The 27,646-nt window shown below is 38.0% G+C and overlaps 1 protein-coding gene across 2 annotated transcripts in view; it reads right to left on the bottom strand.

The window, feature by feature from the left end:
* Positions 1-27,646, bottom strand: part of CAP2 (cyclase associated actin cytoskeleton regulatory protein 2) — a 67,508-nt gene that overhangs the window by 28,814 nt on the left and 11,048 nt on the right. For both annotated transcript variants that reach the window (XM_021552979.4, XM_021552986.4), the window contains 3 exons: positions 26,553-26,677; positions 22,831-22,931; positions 5,926-6,003 (listed from right to left, as the gene is read on the bottom strand). In XM_021552979.4, the coding sequence (XP_021408654.1) occupies positions 5,926-6,003; positions 22,831-22,931; positions 26,553-26,676 (303 nt within the window). In that variant the 5' untranslated portion in view covers position 26,677. The remainder of the gene's footprint in view (positions 1-5,925; positions 6,004-22,830; positions 22,932-26,552; positions 26,678-27,646) is intronic.

A 27,646-nucleotide genomic window follows, 5' to 3' on the forward strand; every position in this document is an offset into this window, starting at 1 on the left:
TTAGACCAAAATAAAATTAGAAAAAAAGAAAATAATTAACTAACCTGTGAATCAAAAAGCCCTGCTTTTCAGTCATCTGTACCCCTAGTCCTTTCCTTTTTAGAAGGTTATATGCATAAATCCCAGGAAAGAATTGTATAACACAGAGAAAGAAGAGTACTAGTTTGGATTTGTGCTTAGCAGAAATAAAGAACACAGTACTTAATGGGAGAGGAAGTGTCCTATCAGCTTAGCTCAGTAGGGTCTCACATGGCACAGTTTCAATATGAATATTGCTACAGGGACTGAAAACTATCCTGGTGATTTTTGGACATTATATTACAAATAGCAGAATTCCAGTAAAGGTTTGCAGATCCCTAGAATTGCTTAGTATGTCAAATGAGGATCCAGAGTATACAGGTACACTGGAGGTCACAAGTGCAAGGAACCTTTGGTTACCAGAGCCTGATTCTTGCACAGAATGTGAATTGAGGCAATTGCTGTGCCTGGGGATGTTGGTGTGTGCCAGTCTAGAGCTGCCACTGATGTGAATCTCTGCCTCTATTCTGTACAAGCTGGGTGAAGATGCACTTATCATGGCCCTTCTGCATTCCCATGATTCCTAGTTCTCCCTGGGCCTTCCTACTGCTGAGTGCACTGCCCCTGGGGCAGAAAAGAATCTCAAATGCATCCACGTTTTATTGACCAGGGAGTTCTGGCAAATACAAGTGAAGTGAAATGGGACAAGGATTGCTAGAGAAGTTAACTACAAGAAAGACACTGAGGGGCTGGAGTGTGTCCAGGGAAGGGCAAAGAAACTGGTGAAGGATCTAGAGAGCAAATCCTATGAGGGGCCAGTTAAGGACCTGGGGGTGTTTAGCCTGGAGAAAAGGAGGCTTAGAGACACCTTATTGCTCTCTACCACTACTTGAAAGGAAGCTCTGGTGAGGTGGGGTCAGTTTCTACACCCAGGTAACAACTGACAGGACAAAAGAAAATGGCCTCAAGATACAACAGAGGAGGTTTAGACTGGAGTTTAGGAAAAATTTCTTCACTGAAAGGGTTGTCAAGTATTGAAACAACCTGCCCAGGAAAGTGGTTGAACCACCATCCTTGAAGGCATTTAAAAGACGTGTAAATGTGGTGCTTAGAGACATGGTTTAGTGGTGGAGTTGGCAGTGCTGGGTTTATGATTGACGACCTTAAAGATGTTTTCCAACCTAAATGGTTATATGAACTGAAAATATAATGCATTTGAGGCTAATAAAACGCAGACGAGCAATTTTGAAACAGAATTATGAGGTAACAGTTGTCAGGGGCAATCTGGATGTGAAACAGAGTAAGAGCTTACAACAATATCCAAAAATGAGCCTGTGAACTCTGCACTGCAGTGGGTTAGCAACTGGAAACTGTTGGTCCATCTCTGCGGCTGTAACCACGCGTCACATGCAGTTGTAGGCTTGCAGATAACAGAAGTATGCCAACAGTTTGGCAAGATTTCAGAGAAAAGGACCGGGGGAAGGGGTTCCCTTTTGAGCTCAGGACTTTCAGGCTCCTGTCCATGTCACTCATGGCACCTTCTCCGAGTTTGAGGCCTGAGGACCTTAAAAGGACTGAACTAAATTCTTCCTTAAGCTATTTCTAGACACAGAGGAGCAGGTTAGCAGAAGTGAACCAGCTGAGAGAATGACATCAAAACTCAGCCAAAACTCTTTTGAATAAGAATGTAATAAATTAACAAAGTGAGAAGCATCCTACTGTTTGTATTTTTGAAAAACAGTGAGGGTTATCTCAGTAAGCATGAGGAAAAGTAGGGGGAAATGGAATAAGTCCTTTATTCAAAGATTTTGCCACAACTATTCTAATCCTACAATAGATTTTTTTTTGTTTTGGTTTGGTTTTTTTTGGTTTTGCTTGGCTATAAAAAATAAAACCAGAAGGACTTGTTCTCATGTCTCTAAGTCCAAATTCAAATACAGTTTCTTGGGTTTCTGTGAGGTGAGGTGAGGTGAGGCCTCCTTTTTCTAGGAAAAAAAGGGAAAGCTCTCCTTTACCTCTCACTTTTTCCCACCCCTCTCCTCCCACCTGTGTGCAGGATCTGGATATTTAAGCTAGGTATTTAATTGGAATGTTTGTCTGCACAATGTTAGGAATAAATCCATGAGCTTTGGCAGTCATATGAACTCAGCATTCTTCTCTAATGAGAAATTACGTAATCATTTATAGTCTGAACTGCATCTGTCATTTAAATCTGTTTGTATAACTTCTTACCACGAACACACTCATCCTGCATATGCTTATATTGATTCACAAAAATAATAGACTCATTAATTTGTTCTCAGCACAGGAACAATGGATTCCTCAAGCCCTCAAAGCAACTCTTAAAACTGTTTGAACTTTTAAAGTGAAATATAACAACTCATAAAGAGAAGGCAATATATGAATCACCATTCACAAAGAATTTAATGCAGTGACTTTGAGCACTGATCAATATTCATGACTGAAAATTTTTAAAAGTTGTTAAACAGATAAATTTGCTCAGGAACACTAATAACTTTTAAAATTATTATGCAATGAAATAAAAATCACATTTCAGTCAGAATTGTATTTGGCTTGGACTGTGGGAAACAGAAAATCAGATCCAAACTGTTTCAGAATGTTTTGTGAAGGTTTATGCTAAAACCTGTCCTCTGAATAGCCCAAGCAACATGCAAACATATGGTCTCAAAATATCTTTTTAAACAACTTCTTACAGATGACAGCAATATTCTAATTTATTTTCCCATCTTCTCTGCGCTCTCTTATAAATTCATATATTCTTTTATACTATTTCTAGTAGTAAACAATTTATAACAGACACTTTTTGTTCGAATGTTAGAAGTTTTGCATCAGATAATAATTTTTAATAAGTAGATGGACTGAAAAATCCCATGTTGCTGAATGAGCCTGTATCTAGCAGCCATTAGCTGGGACATACACAAACAGGAATATCAACTGTGGTTTTGTCATGTGATCTCTTCCACTGCACATACAAATATAGAACATGACCATAAAAAGTAACAGAACATGCTCTCTGCAAAGTAATTTATTGCAGTTGATGCTAGATTGGTATGCCAGCTGGAATTACCTTCCTGGCTCCTACTATTTTCACATATTCAGATAATAAAGCCTGTGCACTGGAACAGATTCCAAATGAAAAAAAAAAATATTGACAAGCAAAACTCTACCAAAGCAACTTTTAGCAATCTTCACTGAAAATGTTTGCTAGTGACTCATAGCATGAATTAAAGAGTGAAATGAATTCTAGGACTTCACCTTTTTCAGAGAGAAAAAAATACCACTTTTTGATTATATACGTTTCACTCTTTGCTGAGCACAAAAATATCCAAGGCTTATTATAGATATAGGAGCTTTCTTTTTGTTTGAATTCCTTATTCATTAGTTTGTGAGCTGCAAGAGCTGAGCTAATTTATTTTTCCAGCTCATTTTCCCCTCCCTATTTTTTTTTTTAAAGGCACCATGTATGACATCCCAACCTGACAGGAACTCAGTAAATCCCCTCAGTCTCCACACCGCTGTCTCTGAATGTCTACAAAGCTCCTATGCCATAATCGCAACTCGCTGGCTCATTCACAGCTTTACATTATAAAGCAAACAGTCTAGACAGCTGAATGACAGAATTACTCTCTTTTCTGTTGCATTTATAGATATGCTGTCATCTTCATTTGCTTTTCTCTTCTCTGTGCATTCTGATACACTAATGATCAGCTTTCCTGTTTGGATTCCACACTGACTCCATGGCTCTAGGCTATAAATACAACCAGAGCCGAGATGACATCACAGCAATAAGGTCCTGGGGGAACAGGCCCAGGATGCCTATTTCTTTCCTTCTCCTGGGTTAGCTGGTGATTACCAGCTTTTTCAAAATGCTTAACCAATGTGAGTTTATAATATAATTTTTTTTCCTCATTGTCATGGAGATATAAAAAATCTAATGCCTGAAACCTCTCTGCAGTGGGGAAAAAAAAATTAAATTTGTATAAAATAGGCAGCCTTCAATTATTTTCAATCTGTCCATAGTATAATTGAGTGTATCTGTGCAAAAAAAAAAATACACAAAGAAGAGAAAAATATGGACAACAATATGTGTTTTCATATCTATAAAAATGTGTAGCTAACAGTCTTTAAAAAAACCCAAAAAAACGCAACTGGACTGGGTTTGCTCTCACTGATAAAAAGAAACTTGAGTCTGTAATATTCCTGGTATTTTAACTTTGGAATGATGTGTACACACATATCACGTGGCACTTCCTCTGTGCTAAAGGATAGTTAAATGATAAAAGTGTACTTCAACAAGCTGCAGAAATCTATGCAGGCCTGGTAATGTGCAACTAAGACATACAGATATGGATGGCCAGCTCTGCTGATGTTTATGACAAGGCTTCTATTATTTGTTGCTTTTCTTAATGCTTCTGTAACCATCATTCTAGATTGCTGGAGAATCTCTTTTTTCCTCTACTCTGTTGTTTGGGGTTTTTTTAGCATGTTTTTTGACATTTTTCAATGAAAATTTCTAAACTTGATAGTTGAAAAATCTCAAACTTGACCTCTGACTTGAGGTCAGAATGTTATAAGGGTAGGAGTAGGGGAAGCCATTGCCATTCTCACTGGAAAAGCAGAGAAAATCCTACTGATAGCCTATCAGCACAGGAGGCCAAACCAGGACCCAAAGCTTATTCTTGTACCAGAGCTGGGACAATCCCAACACTTCAGAACATTGCATTACGTTATGGGCCATCAGAAACTGATCACTGGGGAATATTTTACCTATGAACATGTAGAATTTTGTGGGCCACTGGGTGCAATTGTACTCACAGCCAATATAAATGACTGCTCGAGGCCTATACCAATGGGAATTTTGCCTGTTCTGTGTGAGCCATGACCCACTTTTACTCCCAGAGATCAGGGACAGCTGGAAAAACAACTGATCCCTTCTTGCTTGGAACTCTGGAGTCTACCACTGAATATCTATGGGCTTTTTGTTTTTCTTTTCCTTGAGTCCCCTTGCCATTAAAACATAGTGATTAGAAAAACTTCTAATTTGTGTCTCTAAGAAAAATAGTGACACCAAAACTTCAATAAATTATACCATGTACAGAGAGTTCTGATTTGCAAAAATGGATTTTAATGCACTTTGGAGCAGGGAACTAGTGGAAAAAGGCAGAACTGAAGGCCATGATGAGACTGTGCAAGGGAAGACTTAATTCTTTGCATATTCCAAGGAGGAAGGTTCAAGGGTGGTCCCACAGAAGAGCTAACTGCTATTCCCAGGAATGATAAAGTGCTATTGGCCCTCAGCCTTCTAGAAACTACAAATGAGATTCATAACAACTCCACAGCTTCCCTGAGCTTTCTAGTGAGCGGAGGATTTAAATAGTTGCCAGTGAAACAAGTATATAAATCAACTTGATAAAAGTTTATTTTTCATTTTCTTGACAAAATGCTTTGCCTTCCTTCCAGAATTGGCCTAACCTGGACCTCAGTTTGGGGAATATTGAGTGCATGGGCTAATACTGGTTTTTCTCTCACTAGCTTATACCCTGATTTCAATGTCTACCTCATAGCATCCCTGGGGAGCTGGCAAATATCCATTCTATTCCACGGCACTTCCAGCTTCCAGAGAAAGACAGATCCCACTTAAAAATGTAAAGTGGACAACTCCTTTGCTTTCTTCAATGATCTTATATGCATTAGTACAGAAAAGGTTCTTAACTCCAGACCATGGCTTTCTGATTATTACAGCACCATGCTTATAAAAGTGAAAGCAAGCCCCCAAGTGCACTGTATAAATAAAGGAACAAACAAAGCAAATGCAGGATCGATAACATACAGCAACACAGACTTTTTCATACAGTGCCTCTTGACACTCCATGTCACTTTCCTTACCTCTGGAGGCTCTTGACATTGAGATGCTAACAGCAAGAAAGATCTCTGCGCTTGGAAAGCAGCACGTACCATCTCTGCCTGTAACAAAAGGAGGAATATAAATTAAACCTTAGCCTGTAACCTCCAATGCCTCTTCGTGGCAGCTGAAAGTCAAGTGTGACAGCTCAAATCTTCCTTGCTGCTTCTCGTCTAAATCACAGCAATACTGACTGGAAGAAATGTATTAAAGCAATAGCTTAGCTATAATTTTTTTTTTTTACACCTATGGTTAAATTCCCTATCTTCTTCAGACAGGAAATAAAATGAGTTGATAAGCAGGCTTCTAGTAATAATTCCTATGTTTAGTCATGGGAGGACTTAATTTTAACACTTCAGAGTATGTCTAGGCATTTTAATGGTGATGCTTATACCCAAGTGCATGGCAAGAACTTATTACCACTGCGAACAGCAATCTGCAAGCTTTGTGTTGAACTGCAGCTTAGGCTGTGGTGATGTTCAGGATGAGTTGAGCTTGGCACATTTGCTGAGGGACTATGCTGTAATTCCTTCCTTGTCTGTGATCTGTGGGCACACTTGATGGCCGTGAGAGATGGTGGCTGAAGGTTTTTGGGCAGTTTTCTACTCACAGAACTCTAGCATTTGGGTTAGAGCTGCACCTGACAGAATGCTTTTGTTTCACCAGTTTGGATGGGTCATAAATCTCTACTAGTTTTCAAATTTCTGGTCTTTTTCATTTATTTGAACCATATACATTTTCTGTACATTCTTATTGATATACACTGATTTGAATTCAGATGATACTGATTCCAATATCACCTCTACCTCATACAGGTGGAGGAGTAGTGACTAGGAAAAAGCATTACTGGTATAGAAAATAATTATTCATAACTAGTATATAATTCTAAATACAAACCAAGCCAAACCAAATTAAGTTAACCTAATATGAATAGGTACATTTATAATCACTTTATGAAAGGGTTTTTCCTTGGGGTTTTTTCAATCTAAAAAGAAAACAAGGTAATTATATATACAGACCCATGTGGATGCAACATAAATACATAAAAGTCAGGAAATTTGATGTTGTAGCAAAAGTAAAACAGCTAAATTGTGTTTATTCGTCTTAAAATGTGATGGCATGAATAAAACATAATCTGTTAGGATGAAAGCCACTGCAAGGAAGATGGTAAAAGAGATCCAGCTTGGGCAGTATTTGGGGAGAAAAGGATAATATGGTCTGACAGGCTGAGATTTGGAAGGGTATAACTATCTCTATAAATAGATAAAGAAATAAATAATAAGGGAAACCTAAATTTTCCAGCCAGAGACATAAATACCATCAATAATAGCAAGGTTTAGATATTCTTAGACATTTCAGATGACTTTTTTCTGGGTACAGAAATTCATAAAACAACAACATGTGGGTTATTTTAAGACTGGGATGGGGTTTTATGTATGTGAGGAGAACCTTGTATAACAGCTGAGAAAAAGCTGATATTCCTGAGAAGGAAGCAATTATGAATGAATTCAGTGCTTCTTAGATTGCAAGATGGATAAAAATAAATCTGTAACTAAGGCTTGGTATATGGCAAACTTTTAGAAAAATCAATCAAAGAAGATGGTTGCTCTCAGGAACTTAATGATTTGAATGGAGGAAAGGATGGATTTACATTGAGAACGGAAATAATCTGTGTGCACTGGGCAGGAGAGAGAAATTGTAGGAAAGGGATAGAGTCTCTAAATTAACAAATAATGAAAGCAATATACTAAGAATAGGTACAAAATCCTCACAGAGTGAGAGGAGGCCTGGATTATCAAGCAGAACTTTTCAGGCACTGTAACACATACAGTGAAGGAATGATGGATACAGACTTTTTTGAACTGTACCTTGTATGGGAAAGTAAAACAAAGACGTATTTTTTTAGCTACTGGAACAATAAAGAAACAAAGCAATGAAGTGAAGCCCTGACATTACTCTGAAGGGCAAGTTTGGTACGTCTGCATTATTTTTGATGTATAGATTATCTGTTGCTGAATAACATGCTCTTCCCTAATTTCAAGGAAGTCTATGTACATAAGGATATTGAAAGAGTAGCCAAGGAGAATCATGGCAAATCAATGGGAATTACATTATTTGAAAGGGAAGTCAAGTATCTGCAGCTCAGTGACAGAATCGCTGGGTCCATATTATCTTTTTTCCAGACTACTGAGGACACTGGCAGATGGAAGCACAAGTAGAAAAGATTTTAAATATATATTATTTGGAGATAGTACTAGATGACAGAAATACGCAATGATGGATTGGGCAAATATTCCCAAGAAGAGGGAGGGAATTTATGTCAAGTGATACCATGACTGCTAGCTTGACTTCAGCACCATGAACATTTAAACCAGATTTGAAACAAGTGATTAAAACACATGAAAAGGAAAAGCAGGAGAAATTACAATAGGATTACCTCTGGTTGAAATCATTATTTCTTAGACAAGGATAATGTGCCAGATCTAGTATATCTGGGTATCATATAAAATGCTTATTGTGGGTCCTCATGGGAAACTCACACTCTGAGTGGAAATGGCACAAATTAGATTTAAAATTCTTCAGTTAGATAAGAATCTGGATAAGCAGAGGCAATAATAAGGTATATTACAGATGGTGTTACTTGAGAGAAGGAAAGTTGCTAGGTTGTGTTTCTCAGGGATTAATTATTTTAGGAGCAATCAATATGTTCCTTAGTGTCATAAGAGCAAGAATCAGGTGTGCACTCATAGGATTCTTGGGCAACCCAAGGTTAGGAGATTTTAACACAGTCAAGAAGGACTCACTCATCACTTAAGAAGACTAAGACAATTTTGTTGGCACAGATAATATGAACTGGATAGAATTATCAATCCTTCTGGTGCCTCTTTAAAACAGTGCATAGTTCTGGGTGTAAAATGGAACTGATTAAATGGAAATGCTGAGGACTGGAAAATACAAGTATAAAAGCCAGGAAGGTGGCTTTGTGAAAAGAACGTATGCAGTTCTACAGATGATGTGGCAAAGTATATTTAGTAGATCTACAGAAGTGTTAGTACCATCAGAGAGACCCTCCCCTGGAATTGTGTGCACAGAATTAACACAGTCACCTGTGTTAAAAAAAGGATGAGCTTAAATCAGAGTTGATGATGAGACAAGCTACTTGGATTTTTAAAGCAACAAGTAACTATCACATGAAGATAAAATCTGAGTTTCACTTATTTTTCTTAGCAATAAAGTGCCTGAGGAGTATAATTCTTTCTCACAGACAATGCAAATAGTAGAAAACGAAGAAAATGGTAGTGTCATCACACAATCACAGGTCTGAAAACTGGGCCATGAGTAAATGTGGTCTCAAATTTATAAGATTTGATACACAGCAATGCAAAATGTGAAGTTCAGAAGGGATCCTTCAAACTCCAAGAGGCAGCATTATTTTAAAACAGATCTGATCAAACAGATCATAAACATGAGAAAAGAGTCCTTAGATATAGAAAGTTAAGATTGTTTATTGAGTTCTTGAACACAAACTGAACTGTAACATCAATGAGGTTTGAAAACTGTGCCTGTCTGGCACTTTGTCTACACTGCGTAAAATACACACTTTTGGGATCCCAGTGGTCACTATGGAGGCTGGAGAGGATTTTTTTTTCTCCACTCTGAGTGCAAAGTAACAACTGGTTTCTTGTCTCATTGCTCATTTCTTTTTGATGAAGCACTGGAATTTGGTCAGAGCTGGAGGCAGACCATTGGATGATACACACTGATGTTCCTAAAATACTGACATTCCTTGACTATGCCTCTTATGTGCGTGAAAACTATTGTTGGATGTGGAATCAGAACTGTATTACTGTATTACTCCAGAACTGTATTATTTCTCCTTCTCTAGTGCAGAGTGTGGCCAAGGCCACTTTCTCAAAATGTCTGGGAACTGTCTTTAAGAAATCTTGTGCTATTGAGTGCACGCAAGGCATAGATAGCACTCTTCTGAGTTACCTGTGCTACATTTAAATGGTGGCTTCTTGCATTTTTCTGTTATCCAAAATTTATTACAAGACGTTTGTAACATTCAGTTGTCAGTAGACCATATCTTGATTGTGAGGCTTGTGCTATGCACCCAAAATTTATCCACTCCCAAAAGCCTTTAACTGTGTAGGGATCAGAGCAGCCAGATCGCTCATCTTTCAACATAAATCTTAATAAAACAATCATGCTAACACAGTATTTGCATTTCACAAGAGAATTTTATAAGAATTCAGTGACTTCCTTCTTTCTGCAACAGCATTAAAAACAGCTTTCAGAGTTTTACTGCTTCTGAGCATGCCTTCTTTGCCTGCATCCCTTCGAAGCAACAGAAGAGCTTCTTCTCATTAAGAATGCATTCGTTCAGTCTATCACCATTCCACTTCTTTTGTGTAGTCTTTCAAACATTACACTTCATCATTACCTCCTTGTGCTTAGCAGCTAGGCTGTATAACTAAGCAGGCAGCACTACAATTTTGGAGGGAGGTCTCTTTCATAAGACCCCCCCCTCCCCAAAAACCAGCAAAGACTAATGAGTGAAAACACACCAGAGGGGATCTCTCTCAACAGCTTATGTGGCTCAGACAAGACTGCTACAGAACAAATCAGCTGCAACTATTTCAGTTATATTCTATTATAGTAATGAAGCTTGAGTATCAAAAATAGTATAGGAATAATGAGTAAATTTATCAGAGTAGAGTACACTACCAACTTGCACACATCTATCTGCAGACAAAAATGGACATGTTTTGGAGCAACAGAAAATTGACATCTGAAAACTTTGGGTAATCCTTTTGGCATTCTTGGGATTTCACACAGACACATCAATCATCAGACAGATTCCTCAGATGAGGTGAATATTTTGAAGGAAGCAAATTCCTCAAAGCATTTCCTACTTTGCTTTTAGCAGTTTGTTCTAGAGGTTGGAGGAGATCCCTGTGACTTTGGACCTGAATTCCAGGACCATGTGGAGTTCCATGCACCACCCCAACTTCCCCACTGGTAAAGTGTGGAACAATGCACCTTCATCCTTCACCTCAGGTCTGTTTGACAGCTGACTCAGGTGACCAATATGGCTGGAAGAGCTGAAGTTTGACATGTGTGCCGTGACAGCCCAGTTCCATGTTGTGGAAACCTGTGGCTGACTACAGTGAGTGATCTCTGTCGCCACTGCAGTAACAGCACAGACTGGCCTCTTCTCAGTTAAGCCTGTGGAGGTTAATGGAGGAATCATATGTATTTAGAAATAACCTTTTAAATAGCAACTGGTTTAACCTTCTCTGTCATAACATAATACCAACTTTTGATATTTGTCAGAAGCCACTGCTTGAAAAATGGCCAGTGGCTCTCTGAGAGATGTCTAATGAAGACAATGCTGCTGACCCACTTGAAGGAGCATGAGTACAAATTCCACTCAAACTTGCAGTGTTTCAAACTGAGTAGATGTAGATGCAAGGGACCTGCAGCTAAAATTTCCAGTTTGCTTTGCTGAGGTTCAGTTCTCCAGAGCACATGGATCTGCCTCTTTCCCATTTTAAATGTTCTGTTCAATCTAAGTTGACCTTCACTCTGCAAGTACCAATAAAGATAAATATTATTTATGTGCCAAGCAAGCTAAAAGAACAAACAGGCACATGCACTCAGATCTCAAGTTACATGTAAATTCACTAGTTGAAAAAAAATAAAACTAAATAGAAATATGAGAAACAAACATAACATTTCCTAATGAAATTTTAGTTCAGAAAATTACCCTACTGACCTTATAATATTAAGTTTGTCAAATGTTGCTGTATTTAATACCGTATTTCCTCAAAATCAAAGCATTTGAAAGCACAGTGTAAACATCAGAATCTACTGGACTTCTGTTGGAGAATATTACACATTTGCTTATATATACATGCTAACATTAACAGAGATAATTAGCAAATCAAAATACAGTTCTACATAGTAAAAAGGACACAAGGGAAAAATGGGATTTAGTGGTCCTGAGTTCAAAATCTATTTTCAGCAGAAATAATTATGGGTCCTTTGAATCTAGCAAAAGACAGAATGACTGACTGTAGCTGGAGTTTCATTGACCCCAGCCTTTCTCTATAGAGGGACAGCACTACCAGAGGAAGAGACTCAGTTTGTCTTTTACATTTTGCTTTCAAAAGCCTCTTCAAAGTGAAGTGGTAAAGTGGCTGCTGGTTTGAAGGGAGAGGAAAGAAATGGAAAAAGAACAGAGTTTAAGTTAAGATGGGACTGCTATAGAAACCACCCAGGCAAGCGAAAGAGACAGTATTTATTTTGAACAGCTAATTGGTTGATAGAGATTTTAAAAAATTGGACCAAGCCTTAAAGAGTCACTGGCAGTTCGCCAAACAGAGCACTTTTTACTCTGGAAAATGAAAAGTAAAAAAGAAAAAAACTGTCACCTTTCTCTCACTGGTCCATACAGAAAACAGGGTTGAAATTCAAGTCAACATTTAGTCAGTGGGAGATTTGCCATTAGTTTTCACAGAACCAGACACCACCTGAGATATTTTCTGTTCTACTTTCAGACATATATATTGACTACCAGCAATTAGATGTCCCCTATACTGAGTTTTTTTGATGTTTTTCAGCCTTTATGGCTATGTCTATATTAAAAATTTTTTGTTAAAATTTCTCAGCATTGCTACAGTCAGTACAGTACCAATCAGTGCTATCAATTGTATCGGTGCTGGTCTCTCTGGATGTTTCTATCTGCCAGTGTATTAAACACTGCATCATCTAACTGTGCACAGTATTACTTGTTTCAGAGTAACAGTTAATTAACTTCAATTTTTTGTAAACTTCACTGTGACTTAAACCACTCAGAGCTCTTACTTCTGGTGGAGTTCAAAGCATACTGTTCTTTAAGATCTCTCAGTGCTAATTAATGATGTATGATGGATGGAATAATTTGGGGTAGATTTTTGCTGCCATTTTATTTTTCCATTTGAAACATGAAGTGTATAGATGAACTGGAGCAAAGCAATATTTAAAGCCACAACAGTTGTTTTTACATTAATTTCAGTATTATTGCCTTGGGTAAAGAATATACATGTTCTGCACTGTTTGCACCAATAAAGTTTGCTACAGCGTCCCAGAATTTCCTCTAAACTCTCTCAGTTTTGAATGACATGTGTTTTTCTGATTGATTTCAAGGGACTGTTAAGTTTAAAAGATAATGAATACTATTTAAATGTCAGCTTTGTTAAGTAATTAATTATTATTAGTAGCAGAAATAGTCAATTATTTTGTTCATCTGTCACTGCTTCAAACGGATATAAATATTTTGCTTTAGGGCCATTGCAAGCTACTTATTACTGCCAAGTGAAGCAATAGGAGATCATATTCTCCAAAAACATCTCAAATAACCTTTGCCACCCATAAGAGAGAAGAACAAGACCAGACCAAAACTATTGACTAGCTGATGCTGTCCTAAAGTTCAGGCTGCTTTCTTATCTTCTAGATTCACAAATTCTTCATTAATCTCTTTGACAACAGTCAAAAATCTATGACTCTCTTGACCTCTGTTCATTTCAGCTTTTACAGAGAAGTTCCAAAAACAGATGTGATGTAATATTAGTTAGAGATTCCAGAAGATTCAGCATAGAAAAATACTGAGAATTGTGTGCACAAATAAAAAGTCCACTAATTACTCAAGATATGATCTATTTACAGACTAAAGTGTTGGCGGTTTTACAACACCTTTCTTTTCTGAGCAGTTTTGAAAATGTTCAAGAATTCAAGTTTGCCATTTCCATTGCAGATTTCTGCAAAGGGCCAAGACACCTGATGGAGATTTCCAAGCCATCTCACTGCACAGCACACAGCCATGGATTTCCATTTAAAGGTCTCCACATCAGTAGAAGTAAAGGATGCTATTATCACATTGCAGCACCTGATCTAGATGTAAGCACCTGGTCCCTGGTGCTTCTCTATAGACCAGACACAGCTACAAAATTTTTTGTCAGCTGTGCGGGATTTGTGCTTTCATTTTCTGCCTCTGTAATATGTCATTAGTGATTACCATAGAAACAAACAACAGATAAAAAGAGCCAAACATTTTAAAAACAAGAATAAAACCACCGTAAGAACAAATGGCTTTTCTTCATCGCTAAAATATCAGGCCACCATTGTTGGCTGGAGTTTCTAATAACCAAAGACTGTCAATACTGTATGTTATGTGAGATTTGACCTGCCTCCATTTTGTTAAATAACCCAGGACTCCTGAGGTAAAAGGCTTTTCCAGGGGGAATACATTTAAATATTACATGAATATTCTTTGTATCACATGTCAAAGGTTATGCCATGACAAAATGGTATATTTTTTTTTTGTAATCTGTATTAGGGAGAGTAGACAGAAAGCACCCCGACCTGTACAGGGAGGAAGTTGGCCACAGTCTTCCTGAGAGCTCTTACAGCTCTTCATCCTGACTAGCCTACAAAAAAAAAGCAGGTTTCTCTGAGAGTGGTGTCAAAGGGAAACCAGCTCAGTTCAGGATTTCACCAAAGAACAGAAAGGGGGGTACATTAAAGTTTCACAGCCCTTTGAAGCCTTTAGTTTCTCCTGCTACCTGGAGCTTCATTATGCATCTCTGAAAAAGTGTATTACTTCTTTAAGTAAACAGAAACTGCATACAGTGCACTGAAGTAATGAAGTCTAAACTTCGTTATTACCAAGATCAACAGTTTTTTAAATTCGGGTGCCATTTTTCTTTCCCATGAACATCTGAGCTCAGTTCTTTGGAGGACCTGGTTGCCAGTGTTGAGGAACTATTCGTGGAAAGATCTCATTTCCCTGAGGAAAATGTATTTCCTCCATGGAACACATGTTTTAAGCCAGAACCTCAGAGACCCACAGAGATCTCGGGGCCTGCAGGTCTCATTGTGATCTGCACAAACATGCTTTTGCTGTGCTGGTTGCAGACACTCTGGTTATTTCTCTGATGGGCTGCTTTGCCCCTGAGGCTGCTGCTAAGCACCCCCACTCTATCACCAGCTGTTCTGTCAGAAGCCCTTCTCAGTAAAGGTCCAAATAATCCATAGAAAGGAAATTTCAGAAAATACTTTAAAATTTCACAGGCCTTAAATGTGTCCCTGATTTAACAAATACAAGTTCTAGGAAGTTCAGATGCTTCTCTCTGTAAATTAAAAAGGTTATAGCACTTCTTAAGGTTTTACTTCATAAATATTCTTCTAACAGTTATCGCTAAGCAGCCTTCTGAAAAAGTGATTTCTTGACTTTGTCTGACAATGTTCCTGATAAAGACTGGAGACCCACTGATTTCTAAGAAATTCTACTACCTTTAGAGAGAAAGCTTGGACAAATAGATTCTTATATGGAAAAGACTTTTTTGTATGTTCTCTCATGCACTTCAAGACAACTGGTGACATTGCCGCCTCACTCTGCAAGTAGTCCCGTTGAGCTCTCTGAAAGCAACTCAAAGGCTAAAAGTGCCAAAACTTGTCTCTATGTAAACTCCCACTTTCATCACCTTGAAAGAATCCCAGGCGCTCAACCAAAATTTGCTAACCTGGAAGTTAGTTCAAAACTTAAAGCTCAGACATCTATAGTAGTATTTTAGTATTTCTTCCGACCTGAACCGTATTTGCCTTTTCAGAGGTGCTAAATAACAAAAGCCTAACATGTACTTGGAGAGGAAACCTCAGCCTCACTGAAAGGCAAGAATGTGATTAAAAAGCAGATCAGAACCAAGGTGTTTTTTAAAACAGAACATGCATTAAAGCAACAAGAAAGAAATATTTCAGCCTCAAAGTTCTACATAAAGATGCTTAATGAATCTTTTTACGGTATCTCTGGAATAAAACACATAATTAAACTTATGAAACTCTGCACCAATATTTAAACTGCTTTGCAATGCAGATTAATTGTGGAAAAACATAGTTCCATTTATGGGTGTCAGTAGACTAAAAGAAGTTAGGAATGACAGTGACATGATTTAATCTATCCTAATGGACTCTTCAACATTCAGAAATGTGACTATATTGATAATGCAATTCATACTGGATAAAAAGAGGCAATGCACGTTTGTGGCCACATTATACCCTCATCACTTCTGACAGCACTCCCAGCTTATTTAAAACAACATTCAAACTGCACACTGGTTTCCCTTGTGGCTTAATTCTCATTATTCACTGAACTCCTTTTTACTAGAAACTGACTGAAGAGCCAGATTCTGAGCTCATTGTTTGATTTTTTTGCTGATGACAATGAACAGCCTTCTCAGTTTCCAAGCCCAGCATTTCTATACACTCAAAACAGTTGCAACCAACTAGCAAAATAAAAGCAGGTCAGGGATAGGGAGGCAGATGAGTGAAAAGAGTGTACATGTGCTCTTCAGAAAGAATGAGACTGAAAATTATAAAAGACTTACTCATAGCATGTAGCAACAAATGACATCATTCAAGCATTTGTCCCAAAACAGAAAAAGAAGGGGAAAAAATAATTCATATTTCTCAGATTGAAACAAAAGGGTTTAAATTATGTTACTACTCCAACTCATATTTTCACTAGAGAAATAAGAACTATGAGCACCAGTAAAAAAAATTTTCAGTTGCAAGAGTTTCATGCTGTCTTAATTTTTCTGATGGTCAAGAAAGTGTAACTTGGCAGTGGTTCACTAGAAATTACTGCTGTGAGAACCACACACTTCACTGTTGTGACCTTGAGTATCTGAGATGACTGTCACCTACGCTCTCTAGATACTGGACTGCTTTGAATCAGAGAGAAAAATAAAAGTCTGATTACCTTACCAAAGCTTCCACATGGACCCTGGCTCTCTGCCAAGTCCATATATCCAAGCCTCCCTAATAAGTTTTCTCCTGACTTTACAACAGCAAGTGTCCTAGGCAATGGCTTTGCAACAGGCTCATGGAGACACTCTCACACTGTTTGTGGCTGTGAGTGTAGGTGGTTCACACTCCAAAGCCATCTGTGATTTAGCTCGTTCTTTTAGCCATGTAATTTTATCACCTTATGATTTTTGGTTAAGCTGACGCAGTGGTTTTCAACTTGTGGAACTCTTATGCCTCTAGTCTGTACACTGCTTCTCCTGGAAAATGACCAAGAAAAACTGGTTTCCTGCCAGTTGACTCAAATATTCTCTTAAAGGGCTTCAATGAAAAAAATTTTATAGGGATAACAAAACTAGCATGAGCTAAAGCATATGATCAGTTCTGACTTTTACTTCAAATGGCCAAAAATGCAATGTATGCCTTGATTAATTGCTCCACTCATTAAGTAAATTGATTGGTAAAACATGGACCTTTTATATCTAGTCTGAACACTGAATATTATTCTGAACTAATCTGGTCAATCAAAGAACCCTTCACGATCATATTTTTTTCATAAGATCAACTTATCTAACATTTTCGTGGGCAAACATGATGGATTTTCCTTTGTTTTCACACTGCATATGAAGTTTCGCCACTCAAATCATTATGATACCTTTTTCTAGCATCCTTGGGAGATCAGAAAATCCCATTGTACTGAGTAACCATATACACATAAAATCCTTTTTTTTTTTTAGGTCTTGGTCTAAAATGGCCTGTAATGGTCCCTGATCAACTGCACTACTTTGAAATCAACTGTTTATGTATTAAGTCAGGAACTACTCCATACGCAAAGAAACCCCATAAAAACAGGTTGTGAATAACTCCTGACAGCCTTGAATGTTTGTGTTTCTGATTTCTTATGTTTCTGACTAAATGCCATATGGAATGTTCTCATTATATATTCTCACCACTATCCCCCCCTAAATTTACAGGTGCATGTTTCTTGTGCCAGCAATACACAACTACAAGCCCAGTATTGGCCACTGTGGCATTTATTTTTCAATACTTGTTTGACTTTTATCTCTTCCTTGCCTTTTGAAATAATAAGAAAAACAAGTGTTACTTACTGCAATGTCAGTGTCAAGAAACTAACAGCCTGATCCAGGACCCATCAATATTGTTGGAAAACCTCCCACTCTTTCAGGGGGTGGTGTTCTAGACTTGGAATGGACAGATCCTTCATGCTCAGGAGGCATCTTTATTCCCAAACAGGTGTCTTACAGTCCAACAGGTGCAAGCATGTCTGCATACCACATGCTCTTGCTTCAAAAAATCCTGCTTGTTTTGCAAGCCAAATTCAATCCCTAGGCCACATAGGAAGTTCTCCTTCAGAACAGAGCAATCAAAAGCTGTAAAACTCCTAGAAAAGTCAGGTTTTTCTAAACTAACCTCGAAATTAGCCTCTTGGCTAAACTGTATATATTGCATTTACATCTTTCTTCTCCTATTAAAGTGAATATTCTTTATTCCTCATGTGATGAAGTATCTTGTAGTACATATATAGGGTGAGAAACAAAGCTGAATTAGCATTACAAAATCACTTTAACACTGACAGATTTCCAAGGCTGCTGATTTTATTATCCCTTTTGGTGGACAGCACTACCATTTTCTACGCTCTGAGATTCTTTCTCTCAGTTGAGTGCACTTTGTACGCTGTCAAAAATATCTGTCTTTTTATTCTTTTTTTATGTATTCCATTTTGCCCAGTCCTGCAGCAGCACCTTGGTTTGGTGTTTATTCCATGTAGCAGAAAATATCTCTCACAGAAATGCAAAGGCAGCCTGACAGCAAGCTTCTCTTCGGGCTGTTGACATCATCCTCCTCTCTGAGCTCTAATTCAACTTTCAACACAATGCCTAAAACCGCACAGCATCTGAGCACAAAAGATGAACACGAGAGTACACTTGTGCATTCTGTTGCCCTGTAAGCAAATTGCCTTGTGAATGAGGAATCAGTCAAATAATGGGTTTGTTAGTCTGCATTTTGATTAGCTAAGATAAAGTGCAAAAGTGGGGTTTTTTTGGAGTAGCATAGACATCAGCACATCCTGCTCAGCATCTCTCACATGAAAAGACAACATGCAGCTATTTCATGTGTCATAACTACTCTTTTGAAAAAAAAAAAAAAGAGGAAGGTAGGATTTTTTAACTTCACTGATAGTCCAAAACAGAGTGGCACTTTGCAAAGTGCATATATATCTCATAAATTGTATCTCCTGCTTTCAGCTCTCTCTTTATATTTACATGGACTTTACTGGGAAGAAGAGAAGAATGTCACTGCTTTCATGTAATGGATAAAGAAAATTAATTCTCTGGGCGTGTGCATACGACATTTATGGAGTGCATATTGCTTTCTCTGCTCACCATGACAAGAAACAAGTGCATGCACACAGAGAACTCCTGCAGATTGGATAATGTGCTGTGAATTACCTCTCGGTGCTACCTTGTTCATGCAGTCATACATGTAATGGACTGCATCCAAATTCTCTTCCAATAAGGAACAACTGAATTGCTGCTTGCTGCAGAATAAGGAGCAATTGCATTTCTGAATGCTCCAAACTCTTTGAGCTTTTGTTTTGAGCTCCACATTTCAGCAGCTGGAAGTTGATAGAAGAAAGGAGGGAAAAGGCATCCATATTTTTATAGCTTTCCATTCCAAGATAAATAGCTTGGATGAGAGAAGAAGGAACATAAGTGAATCACAGAGACAATCTGTTCTTTCTACTGGTGGGGTTAGGAGGTTAAAAGATTTTTACAAATAAACATTTTTTAAAAAGGCAAGTATTAGCTTATTTGTTTGACAGAAGGCTGCAATTATGCTCTGCTCTGTACCACACAAAATACTAAAATATGGAAATGTGAGGTTATCTATCCTTCTCTTGTAGAACCAGTACATTCTCTTCCTATCTTGATGTCTCATCTGGTACATTACTCAAATTTAAGCCAAAGTATTCCACCACTTGAGATAGCACATAAACAAAAATAATGTGAAGAAATTAATAATAAACACATTACAAAAAACTGCTTCTCGGTCTTCTAAAGTCTTGCTTTCTTTGCTTTGCCAAGGTGAAGAGCCCATCAAACCTGCTTGAACCCAGCTTCCTCTCTGGGACACAATCTAAAGGTAGACCTATGTCTTCCACAAGCAGCTCATAGTCATCCTTAACACATTTTTTGCAGTGCTAGATTCATGGCCTATGCTGTAAAGTCACAATCTGTTTTATACTGATTTTGAATTTCCCTCATTCTGACAGAAAGACAATTTTTGGTGTTGGCACATATGGTGAATCAGCTTTAGGGCTGTTACAGCATGTAATGGTTGGTGACAGCCTCTGAGACACTGGTATGTCAGGCCAAAGACAGCTGCTTGGTAGCAGTCCTGGCCACATTCACTCTTTCACTGACTTCACATGCTCTGTAGTTATGACATGGACAGCAGAAAGTGGTTTCATAAAATCTGTGCCTGTAGGGGACTTTGCATTTCATAGAAATATCCATATAAACACCAGATCTTTATTCCACAGTGATAGAACAGGGAAAAGATCTTAGCTGGTTAGGGTAATTTGTTTTAAATAGAGTATGTAAAAGCCTAACCTTTCTCTCTGACTTTTAAAATGTGGTTGATTTTTTCACTGCAGTTGACCTCAGAGATTCACCCCTATACGTACTGTAATTTGAATGAGAAATATGTTGCTCTCAAGACTGAGCCTAAGTAGAACTCTGATAAACAAATCTTTGTAAAACCCACTGTGCTGCTGTGTTTAAGAGGGCCAGAAGCTAGCTATTAGTTTTTTTGTGGTTTGTTTGTTTTGTTCTCTTTTAACAGACTTTTTTAGAGTACAGCATGCTGAAAAAATAGGAACAAGGCTCCCCAACAGATACCAGTTGTATCTGAATTCTTCCTTTTGCCAGGCACACAAGCCACACAATCGTTACAGCCATCAGCACGAAACACATCATGTTAAATCCCTCATTTCTTTAGCATAATATGAAGTCTCTCTTTCTCTCATATTACCATTCTGGTCTGTCAGGTATGTGAGGTTTTTCAAGGCAACAGGTGTTTTTTGAAATAAAATACAACCTTCCTTCAGCTCATTATGTGAAAGAGACAGCAGCTGCAAGTATAATGCTGAGGACACATGGTCTATAGGACACCCAGAAGAAAAATACTCTTTGTTCCACTTGTTAAGGTAAAGCACAGATGTTGCTTCAGTGATAAGCATGAGCATAAGGCAACCACAGTCATAAATGTAGAATCTAAGATTTCAGAATATTTAGTAGGCTGCAGTCAGAATCACAAGTTTCTTTATGTAAAGAAAGCTAACGCACAGCTTGCATTACACTATCAACAGCAATATGCTAGGGACTGTCCAAAGACTTGGCTGACAAATTATTAATAATCTTTTATATGGACTCAGTTATGAGTATGAAATAATGCCAAATGCATAAATTAATACACTTACTGATTTAATGATTTAAACATTTACAGATAGTGTGTATTGAAACACTATTAAAAAGGGTTTAACAATTTAGAATGCTAAATGCAATCTCTTTCCCTGCTTAGTATTGGTCGTAAGACTATTTTTGTATCACTTAGACCTAAACTGTCGAGAAATCAACTGCAAAATAATGATATCTAATGAATGTAAAAACCAAGCTAGAATCAGTCCTTTCCAGGGAGCAATCCTCTGTTCAGTTAGGTTCATAATTATTCCTCCAACCCTCATTTATTTATTTTCCCCTAGTCTCTCTGAAGAACAAAGTACATATATTGTAGCTTACAGTATAATCATCTAGGCTTTTTCAAATAAAAAGAGAGTGCAGCATCTCCTTGGAAAACAAAGATTATCTAGGATTGCCAGGTCTCCTTACTCCCTCCTATTTTCTAGGCCTAACTAGGTCAGAAACTCTGTCCTACAAACCAGAACATGTAACACCACAGAAAAAAACACAGATCACAAAATAATCGTCATCGTTCTCTGTAAGTAGACTGGTTGCTTTGGTTGTCCTGAAGATTATTTGTGTTGGCCGTGCAACATGAATCTCTAGCTTGTAGGACTGCATGTTTTTCTGGCTACAGTGTTGTTATGTAGAGCAGCAGCAGCAATCAACTGGGAACCATAGACACAGAGGAAGACCTGATGGCATGGATCTACTAGAGAAGTCAAAAGCTTCATGCTCCTTCAGATCCAGTTTGCACTGACCCCAGCTCTCTTGTGTGTGGGATGTTTTTTTGTTTTTTGCAAAATCTGTATTGGTAAGCTGTTGGTAAGATGAGTCCATCCCTTGTCAATTCTATCACCACCCATTTTAGGGAAGACCAGCTTAGAAAAATAAAATGACACAAACAAGTTCTGATCAAAAGGTTAAGATTATAAGGTTAGAAAGTATTGTCATCATGAAAATTATACCATAGTAATTCCTTGCTAAAATTTATGTTTTTAACAAAAGGTCATTTGAATGGCTGAATAATTTTTAGTTTGCTACATTGTTACAAATGAAAGAGACATGAGTAATAAAAACAAACAACCAGAACAAAATCTCTATATTAATTGGAACAATGATACACATACCTAGAAAACAACCACAGGAAGTTATAATTGCTTGGGCCCACCTGTTGTTCGCTACTAAATTCTTAGCACACGTTCTTAACTGTGTTCCCATCCTGCAAAGAGCACAGCAGCCAACAAAACTATTCAAATTGCTTGTGACTGAGAATATTTATATATTTTGCATTCTATGGTGTTCAACTTTGGTGCTGTGGAAGGCAAGCAATCTCTTCTTATGAATCCATACAACCTTGTGCCCTTCCTGAACCAAGTGTACTCAGTGTGTTATGCCTGCTATCTCTACTACAGGAATTAATCTCTATCTCTACTACAAGAATTAATAACTTAAGAGTTTGTTCTGCTATTACACTCCTCTACTCAGAAATCAAGGCTGATCACACAGATTGTAAGACTTGTACACTTCCATCATCTCCAAATCTGAGTAAATACTTACATGTGTCTTCACATCACCTTCGAGAATCTTGCTGTACCTGAGAAACTCAGCAACACTTCCATTCAGCAGCCTATCAAAGGCTTCCACATATGGTGCTATGCCTGTAGAGGAAGAACATTTGATTATAATGGGTTCATAAAGTATATAATGCATAGGACATGTGTAGCAGATGGAGGAGGTGCATCATAGAAAATCAGGAGATTGCTGTAACTTAATTTCTGATTTATTAAATCAGTGGAAAAGGATGTAAAATTATTTTTGTCCTAGATAGAAAGAGGAGAAAAAAATCCTGCTCTTGCTAGAACTTGAATAGGAACCTGTAAGAGAATTTCCTGTGTATAATGTAATGGGAAGCCTCTTTTGTCTTAACACATGCTAAAACAAACATCTCTCAGCCCTTCAAAGGAGTGACCTGAAAAGTCTACTTCTCTTAACAAATTTCCCCTATCGTACTTTAACCAAATATTATCTCCTAAAAAGAACCTGCATCGTACTTAACAACTATTTTTATAATACTCCATTCCTGAAGATCTCTGTGATGTTTGGTGGCTTTTAATAGCAACCAATTCCATTTCCAGTAAGAGAGTCTTTGGAATAGGTTGACAGTAGATTTATGCAGTGAGATACAGCTTTGTAATCTCCTCATTTTGTTGTCTCACCTTGTGTGAAACTGTCACCAGATAAAGAAAGCTCAAACAAGTCTTCCAGACTACATACCCCATTGACTATATATATGCTATACATTACAAAAGAGGAATAAGCTGCTATTTTCTATATGGTACACAGAGCAGTTTCCTGATTAAGTGAACAATCAGAAAATGCAGATCGGCATCAGTTGCTTAAGTACCTGGCTTCTACATGGCACTATGTGGTACCTGCTAAGATAGCAAAAATAATCTTTCCTTGGATGCTTTCCAACCCTCCCTTTACTCCCTCATGTCTTGTCTATGCCTCAGAACCTTTGCCAGATCCAGCATGAATGACACACACATGAATCTATGATATATGTAGGATATGAGAGAACAAGGCAAAAATTCTTCCCTGCCTCTCTCCCTCATTAATAAAGCCTGAGGATTGCTCTGAAGAGGTACCAGGCTTTCCCCAGAGAATTTGCTTTAACATTTTGTCACTATATAACAATTGTGTCCAAATTCATAGTCATGAAAGCCCTCTTTATTCCACAAGAGTCATCTGGCTCTGTGACAGAATAAAAGACAGGCTCTGGCAACTGGAGTTTGCAGTGGCCTGTGTGGAAAAGAAAATGTAGTTAGTCAGCTAGGTGGGATTTCAAGGGTCCTATTCTTCTCTTGATGCCATTCACCTATAATTCTGAGGAATTTCTGGGCTTTCTTCCATACTGAGTTTGTGTGTAAACCCCTCAAATGACCTAATGCACAAAAGGTTTTAGCTGTGGAGACGCTTTCCAAAGCCTATGTATGTTCTTTTTCAAAATCTGTGTGTTTCCAAAAGAATCATTGTAACGTTTTCCTTTTAGAGCAGAGTTTTACATAACAGTTCACCAAATTCTCCTATGCAGAGCTAGAAAGCAACTATGCTATTTTTTTCTATTCAATGCAGCTCACTCCCAGGAGCATTTACTAGAATTTGCTGTGGGCTGTGCACAGCAACGGAATGATTTATTTGTAATTCTGCTATTGTAATGCCATTTAGGAAAACAGTAAAGGTACAGATCTCCCATCCTGTTTCTGAAAATGTATTAATTGAAAAGCCAAGGTTACTTTTTTTCTTTTTTTAAGTCTAATTATGGAATGGTCTTTCAGGGGATGGAGGTCATGGTTGAAGAAAGAAATATACCTCCATTTCAACTGGAGATTTTAAAAAGGTCCCACTCTGGCTTGAGTGTCAGTTTTGAAGGAGAAAAAGAAAGAAGAGACCTGTTAGACTGTTTCCTTTGCAGTGGCTATGGCGAGTACGTGAACCTCTGCAGAGGCACAGTGACACTGGCACACACAGTGGTGTTTGGGGCTCTGTAGACATACCAGTCACACAAACTGAAGACCTCCCCAACTGCACCAACAAAAGCTAATTCCTGAGTCCTTGTGTGAGACAGCTCTGCCTGGAGATGCCATGCAGCCTGGCAAGAACCCCGTGGTGCTGCTCATCTCAGCTTCTTACTGCAGTCTCCCAGTGGGTGTGTTTTATAATCACACTTCAACAAGGCTTCTCAGTTGGTTTCTTCTAGGGATCTGTTGGGGCGTTCAGACTCTGGTTCCCTGCGGGGTGAATCTTTTCACCTGACTGAGCTCTTAGGTCAGGTCAAGAATATAAGCAGTTTTCATGGAAGTACTTGGCATGGTGAGTTATGTTGTTTCTGAAAGCAGCCCTGGTTCTGCAATATTATGCTCTGGATAAATACAGATTCACCTAAATGGACTCATTAGATGACTGAATTATTTGAGAATTGCACAATTCCTATGGTTATTGATTTGTCAGCTTGTACATGGATTGTATTTCTCCCCGACTTTGCTGCAGTTTGCTAGCTGCCTAGGTTTTCTCTGGACTCCAAGCACTTTTTTACTGAAGCTTTCTGTGACTGGAACTCATCTGCCATGGAAGCCTGCTGGAAGATGCTCCTTTCCTGCCACAGAAACACACTGCTCTCAGTCAGCTGCTCCACAGCAGCTGCCAGTGTGCAGGCCCAGGACACACAAGAGTGCAGGGAATGTTCCTCACATGTGTCGGCTGGCATAGGGGACAATACAGCATCTCACACGCTCCACTTGTTGCTGTGGCAGTAAAGGAAGCTGCCTGCAACTTTCCATGTGTACTGCAGCTTCTGTACAGCAGCAGAGTCCCTGCTGGGATGTGCTCTTCTCTGGAGAATGCAAGTAAGAGCAAGGAATACAGAAAGCAAAGAACATGAAGCTAATAAAGAGACAAATGTTGGGGTTCTGTATGAAAAAAGTTTTGAAGAAAGGAAAGAACACTTTTATTCCATCATATTTTGAAGTATCACATATGTAAAGTTATTTAGCCTATAACTTTCAGGTACCACAAAAATTAAGGCATGAAAAATGTGATTTGATGATATGATATGATTGATATGATATGATATGATATGATATGAATAGACAAAGAATAGGCTGATTTTTTGTATTTTCTCCATTGTAGTGCTTTGGAGAACCACTTGAGAACAGAGAGCTCAAGAGTTAACAGTGTAAGGCCATGGATGTCTAGCAGTCTTTAGTAAGCAAATGCTTCCAAATAAACTCATGTTTGATTAAGAATGTTAAAGAAATTAAGTCGGTCTGTACCATGAAATTCATAGAGCGCTGCCAAATCAGCAGTGTTTATATTGGTGACTTCTATAGGAATATTTATGCTGTACATTTAGGGGATGTCTCATTTCTTCTGCTAATTGGGCTCAAGCAGACGTTTCCACCTGGGGAGTTATACAATAACAATATATAACAATATAAGTTGTAAATATAACTGCTAAAATGGAAAGATTAATGAAGCTTGAGACATGAACAGTACAGTTAAGAAACAGTAAAATAATGAATTTTCTAGGCCGTATTAGTTTAGAATTGTGCATGCTACTAAGCTTGTCATATGGCACTTCTAAATAAATTTTTTAAAATATTACTTAATTTTGATACAGAATTTTTAAGTGGTGGGATCCCATTCCCTCTTAGAAGACAAACATATACATTATTTGCAATTTTTTAATAACAGATGGTACTTAAAAATAACCTACTTACTTCCATTGACTCCATTGATGCCATCACACTCCATTCCACCAGAACTGTGTGAATCTGAAAACAATGATTCAAGTCGAGTCACCGCTTTCTCCAATCTCTCCATTAAGCCATGAGTCTCTGCCATTCTGCAAAATACCATTATGAATAGAAACAGTGTTAGAATCCTCTCAGTAAAGTCCTTGCTTCATGTTGCAGTTCTGTTCATCTTGTGACTTTTTCTTTCATGGTAAAACTCATTTTTTAAGCACTGTCTTTCTGGCACATAATCAGTTGCAGTGAAGCAGCTGACAAAGGGTAACTTACTTCTTTGTCAGCAGGGAATCAGATCAGTACTCAGCTCTGGTTCTTCCTTCAAAGTAGCAGGTCCCTACCACTGCTAGTGTAGCTTTTAACAATCTGCATGTAAACAACTCATGACAAAATGCAGATATATGCTCCCAATCAGATACTGAGATGACTGGAATGGTCATAGAAGTAATTGGTAAAATCTTATGCCTACAATGATTTGAGTTAGCATTTACAGAAAGTAAAATACAGACCCAATTAATACTCTCTGATTTTTGAAACGGTTCATTCTGAAATGTACCTCTGTCTTTCATACTTTGTAGTAGGACCCAGTCACTTGACTAAAGACTACACAAAAATCCAAGAAGGTCTTCTGTTTATTTTTCTTATATGATTCACCATCACTTTTTTTCTTACAGAAGTACCCGACATAAACCATAGTTTCCCAAGCTTTTAAAATCAAATGCTAATTAACATTTGGATAGGAAAAAAAAAAAAAAAATCCAGAGGCCTGCTTGTGCAGTACTGCTGCAGTGCTTTTGATTTGAGATTAAATAGAAATGAGGTCACATTTTTAACAACTCACACATTGCCTTCTTTCCTCACAATGTGATTATCTCCTCTCTTACATGTGAGGCAGTGTAGGCATTGACATTTTTGAATATTGGCCAATCTCTTGGGAAAAAAGTGCTATATACCATGCAGAGTGAGAAAAGAGTTATATAAGCAAAGCAAAGCTATGTTTAAATCCCCTGTCATTTAACAGAGGAAGTTTAATGTACATGTTCCCCACTTAAGGTTGTGAGTGT

Source organism: Lonchura striata, chromosome 2 (assembly GCF_050655825.1).
Source record: "Lonchura striata isolate lonStrDom1 chromosome 2, ASM5065582v1, whole genome shotgun sequence".
Classification (NCBI taxonomy): Eukaryota; Metazoa; Chordata; class Aves; order Passeriformes; family Estrildidae; genus Lonchura; species Lonchura striata.